This window comes from Asparagus officinalis, chromosome 8 (assembly GCF_001876935.1).
Source record: "Asparagus officinalis chromosome 8, Aspof.V1, whole genome shotgun sequence".
NCBI lineage: Eukaryota > Viridiplantae > Streptophyta > Magnoliopsida > Asparagales > Asparagaceae > Asparagus > Asparagus officinalis.
This window is the reverse complement of record NC_033801.1, coordinates 101,368,791-101,374,790: the sequence shown is the minus strand read 5'-3', so window position 1 is coordinate 101,374,790 and position 6,000 is coordinate 101,368,791. Positions and strand designations below refer to the sequence as shown.

Below are 6,000 nucleotides of genomic sequence, written 5' to 3'. Positions count from 1 at the left end.
AACATATTTCTTTACGAAAATATATTTTCAGTTATTTATAATAGAAATATATTCTTGATTTATACTTTGCCCACTCTGTTTAAGTAACAAAGCAAATCTCAAATATTCTGTCTTCACATTCTTTATTGGGCTATTTGGCTATAAACACCCCCAGAACAAAAAAACAAAAAGAAAAAAATCATTCATAATTACATATTTGCTCCCTAAATCTTCATAGTTACCAATATGTTCCCCAAAGTTTTCCATAATTGCATATTTACCCATCAAATCTTCATAATTTCCAATATATCCCCAAAATCTTCAATTTTGAATTAACCCACCAACTACAGCAGAGTTGCTAAATTAGGGGCTAAATATTGGATATTACGAAGATTTAGGAGGTTAATTATGCATTATGGAAAATTTTGGGGGTATAGTGGAAACTATGAAGATTAGCAGCGTAAATATGCAACTATGGGAAAAAATTTTGGGGGTACAATAGCAATTATGAAGATTTGGGGGTAAATATGTAATTATGAAAGATTTGAGGGGTATATAGCCAATAAACTTCTTTATTAGGCCCTGCTAATCATGACTTTGTTAATCATTGACCCCAAGCTCCATGGACCTACATGTGAGAAACATTAGTGATTGTCGCAGTATCTTGTTCTCTTCATTCTTTTTTCCAAAACCTTCAACCTAGATTTCCATTTTTCCTTCTCTCAAGTGTCACTAATTCCTATCCTTAGGATCCCCATGATATACTCTCCCCATGACATCCGAAAAGATGGGTTTCTTGAGGTAGACGCTTGGACTTGACTGGTGAAAACTTCATCTTCAAGCTGCAACTCCCGTCATAGAAAGAACATCGTATGAATAAAATCACTTGATTTTGTCTTGGAGCATTTTCATTCTATTTCCTTCTGTTCCCATATTTTGAAACCTACTTACTCTTCCATTTCTCAATTTCCTATTTTTGGTTACAGATGCATCGAAGGTTCTTGGGTTACTCATTTTTGCAAACTTCGGTGAATGCTAGACCTTTTCATTAAATTTTTTCCTGCTAACCATAACGGTTTTAGCAGTTTGAAAAAAAATAACAGAAGAGTTGGTCGAATTTTTGTCTTAGTCGTAATTTTAAGATGATAAATATGTTGGGATCTAGTTTCTAGACTGAAAATTTTCCCTTCTATATGAATTTTTTATTGATAAATCTGATGGGTTCTTTCCTTGTCAGGATTTTTCACAATATGTAGCTGCTGTAGTAAGTATGACTTCAAAGGCCTACAGCACTATTAATTCTATATTCAATTTCAGTTAGTTCAGAATTTCCAGCCCCTTTCTGTTAAACTGAATAATCATTCTTATTTTCTTTTCTGCAGGCTTAAGGAGGAATCAAGAAGATCAAAGATGAAATGGTATAGGAAAAAAATGCTCTCTTTCGCTTCTGATTTTCTACCTTTCCTTTAATTAGGTAACTGACTTACAGTTTTTTATTTTCTGAGAAAAAAATAGCTTTATGGACCCAACTGAACGTGGAAAATCATCAACTATTTACCAAAAAGTTTCAGCACTATTATGTGGTCTACCTGCTAAATAAAATGATATATTTTAGGTTAAATTGGACAGACTCAAGTATATCTCTGTTTGTGTATGTATGTAGCAGATTTGAAGCCAAATCCTTCTCATACAAACTCAATATTTTGACAATTCATGAGAAAAACCTGATCCATTGAAGTAAGTCCACACACAATGTAAACTGCCTATAACGTAAAATCATATTTTTGAATTTCTTTAGTTATACATCAACAAGCACAACACCCTATGTACTGAGTGAGTTAAACTGTGCAGAGTTGTTGAAACCTAATAAAAGTTTGTTTGATAAAGCTTTTTGAAGTTCTTAGATCAAGGTAAAATTTTGGATTAAATATTTTATGCCTTATCTGAGAAAAATACCATTTTAATCCATCAAGTTTATCCTTACTTGATACCTGGGCGAAAAATGTTTGAAACGTGATTTTATTATTGGGTTCTTAGATAATGGTTATTTAAAAAGTTTATATTTTTTAAATTAGTCCCTCATATCATTGAAATTACTATTTGATCCCAACATCCTATAAGTCACTCCAAATTAGTCCTTCCATTTGTTTTATCACCTAACTCAGTCACTTCTACTTGCTTTAGTGATGAAACCAACATCAATGATCACCTTATACTGATGTAAAAACCCTTTTCTCTAGAGATTATATATCACCTTCAATGGAGTAGTTCATAAAATGACTCATTATCAAGTTCCAACTGAAAGAATTTTGCAACAAACTCTATCCAAATGATCCGAGCTGATCTCTACATATATGTACGTGATTATGCATCTATATGTGTACGCGACCATACAAACTCACATAAATGTGTGCACATGCATACATGATAATTTAATGGTGGAAATGGACTATAATTTGTGCTTACAGATACAAAAATGCATGTGCATAAGGGTATATGCTAATTTAACAAAGGAAATGGGCTACTGAATGCTTATCAATAAACAATGTCTTAAAAGTAAAACTTTTAACATACAATACATGCAAAAGTTACCTCAATTTTGCCAAGCGATTCATACAACTTGCAGCAACATCTGAATTATAGTCTCTCAAAAGAACAGAGAAAAGGCCATTTTTGTTGCCATTTCCTGAGGAAGATATACAGCAGTAGATTCATGTTGTTAATTGACTTGAATGGCATAAAAATAATATTATGATCATCGACAAGAAGCCAACATGAAGAATGACACCACTTCAAATGCAAAAAGATAATATACTTTTAAGTTAGAGTTTCGTTACATTAATAAAGTTAATACACGTAAATGCAAATATGATCATGCGACCTTAAACTGCATAGCCAATTAACTGGTATTTTTTCCTATCATTTGACTCTCAAGCATTTATAGCAAGGTGGTCACTTATCTACACTTTCCTTCATTAAAAATCTTAAGTCTGACGGCTGGTTGCGGAATTTTGCCAACCCTTGGGGGTTTCTACTCTATAGCCAACCAGTCTTTTGAGAAAAAATTTATTAGATGATGATGACGACAATGGTGAGTAGATGAAGCATGTAAAACAAGAGCGAGGAAAATATAATGAAATCTAAAATTACGAAGTCCAGCAGTGCAAAACATGAGTTTCGAGAATATACTGCAACTACATAAAGGAAATAATCCTTACAAAATAAAAGCATTAATACTTAACCTAATTATAAACAGCATGTTTGACTACAGGAGTATATGAATGTCAAATAATTATAAACAGCACGTTTGACTAGAGCCAACAAAATACTCCATATACTCTACTAAAATCCACAGATCATTAGAAGGCACTTTTCCTCAGCCAAAGCCATATGGGTTTAGGATTTTGAGAAATAAAACAACGAAGTCTCTAATCCCAGATGCTTGGAGTCGAAATACTTTGCCTTGTTCAGCTCTACCAGGAAGCATCTTATTTGTTAAATTAGAAGGAGCCAGCAGCACAGCAGAGAAATGAGAAGGACCAGCAGAACACCAAGGTAGCAACAACGAGGAGTCAGATCCGTCCGTCCATGTCTGTGTGCGTTCTCATGGAACCGCGCGTGCATGTGGACATGCAAATTGGTATACAGCAGCACGCAATGATAGAAACTTGAATGGAATAACTAAATGGCATTTAATATGTTGTTTACATTGATTATATCATTTGACCGAAAAGAAGAATCAATCAGCAGTACTTGGGAGGTATAACAATATTAGCATTGATTCTGACATGAATCTTGCAAACTATGAGAACCGAATTCAGATCATTGGAATCCAGACCCAAAATCTGCAATTTTTTATTGAAGAATAGGAGCCGTTTAAGTTACAAGTCAATCAGAAATACAGTAAATTGTATCCCCAAAAGAAAAACTAAATTAATGGGGATGTATCAAGGAGCACCAACACATGGGCAATGTTGTTTGCTTATATAGAATGCAAAGAACAACCAAGATAATCAGACACTGATTACAGTCAAAATAATACTGTCTCAAACATAGCCTTAGATGAAAACAAATTAAATATGTAAAATTTAGAATAGGCATATAAGTTACTTACATTCTACTCAATTAACTCATACCCTGTAACAAAGTTCACGTATTTGTATGTCCAATAACATCATGAAAGTGAGTAGAAGAGGGTAAATTTCACAAACTACCAGGTACTATTAGAGATGTTGCACAGAAGTACCATATCCTATTTTTTATTAGAGAAAAATACCACATACTTTTTTGCACTGAACTATCATAACATAGTCATTAATGTAAGTTAGCATGTCACATATCTTAGATATTTTTCCTCTTGTTTATTTTACATAGCCATTCTCCTATTCTGTCCTTCTTACCTGTTGAGGTGTGTTTCAGATATTACAAAGCAATTAACATGGTTTCAATAATTTTTAGATATTATATGGCTTTTCTTTTCCACAGATTTGAAATTTTTATACTTTTCTAATAAAAATAGTTATGGCAGGTTTATGATTTAAATCACTAACAATTCATGATAGTTTTGTGAAATATACCCAAAAGAAATTATCTCATATTCAAGAATATATCAACAATAGGACTAAAAATGAAACAAAATTAGCAGGCACCGACAACTTGTTTAGCAGTAATAAACATGATAGGAAAAGGAAATAAGCTACTCACCCAAAGTAACCTTCCCAAGTTGTCCACAAATAAGGTCACTGTTCCGGAAATAGACATAACCATCATGAGGGCACATTGTCTCAGTATCTTTCACGTGTATTCTCTCCTTGACAACAAAATTTACAAACACTCTTGTTTGAGCATTAGGCCGTACAATAACACTAAATAACTGTTTCCCCGTCCAAAGTTCGATTGGCTACAAAAAAATATATAAAAAGAGAATTCATTTAAAATCAGAAAACGGCTACAGTGGCATAAAATAACTAATGCCACCTAACCGTAAAGGATAATAACAGAAAAATATCAGCACATGTTTTATCAAGGAAGTAACTAGAGGAACTAAAAGAAAAAGTAAACTGGAATTATGATAACAATAAAAGTAAATGTGTTTTAGCAATCATCCATGGCAAGAATACACATGTTCCACAATTCCAGCCACCAATGGGCCAAGCTTTAGAAAGTGCAAATCTCATATAGGAAAAATTATATACTCTCAACAACCAGCCAAATGAAAGAAAAAAGAAAGTAATACATGTGTTAAACAATAAAATATTGCATATTCTTGTTCATATTTCAAAAGCTACAACCACTCCACTTTGTATAGGGATACAATAACAAGAAGTTTATTGTGTAGCTAATGTGGGACTAAACACAATTACCTAATCACAATTATTCTTTTAGTTACATTCTTAATATCTCTCCATCACCAAATCATTAATTTATACTCCTAATATATTATTCTTAATATAACTATAACATTATAGGTCTCCATAATATATTCCTTAACACTCTGCCTCAAGCTTGGAGCATGTATATAAGCTTGGAGCATGTATATCATACATGTCCGGCTTGTAACAAACAAAATGTATTCACTCCAATTTATGACATGACTTAAAAGGCTGAAATCTTCTATGTGACCTTCCCATCGTAGTTGTCATCCTCTTCTAGTCTTCTACTTGAATGTCTTCCACCACAAACAACATCAACCAAAAGTACCAAATGTGATACCTCAATCTTCTTCAGAGATCAATCAAACGATACGATCCTCTCCTAGGAACTAACAAACAAACGATCCTCACCAGGGATCCGCCAAGAAAACGATCCTCTAGGGATCCACCAAACAAATGATCCTTCTCAAGGATCCACCAAACAAATGATCCTCCTCGGGATCTAACAATGATCCTTTTTTAGGGATCTGCCAAAGAAATGATCCTCTCAAGGATCTAACAAATAAATGATCCTTCTCGTGGATCCACCAAACAAACGGTCCTATTCACGAATCAACCAAATGAACTATCCTCTTCATGGATCAACCAA

The 6,000-nt window shown here is 33.4% G+C and overlaps 1 protein-coding gene across 2 annotated transcripts in view; it reads right to left on the bottom strand.

The window, feature by feature from the left end:
- LOC109851258 (DNA-directed RNA polymerase III subunit 1) overlaps positions 1 to 6,000 on the bottom strand; it is a 55,102-nt gene that overhangs the window by 20,498 nt on the left and 28,604 nt on the right. For both annotated transcript variants that reach the window (XR_002249739.1, XM_020421313.1), the window contains exons 15-16: positions 4,684 to 4,879; positions 2,572 to 2,665 (exon numbers count right to left, since the gene is read on the bottom strand). Coding sequence is in view for 1 of the 2 variants with exons in the window: in XM_020421313.1 (XP_020276902.1) it covers positions 2,572 to 2,665; positions 4,684 to 4,879 (290 nt within the window). In the remaining variant the exon portion in view is untranslated. The remainder of the gene's footprint in view (positions 1 to 2,571; positions 2,666 to 4,683; positions 4,880 to 6,000) is intronic.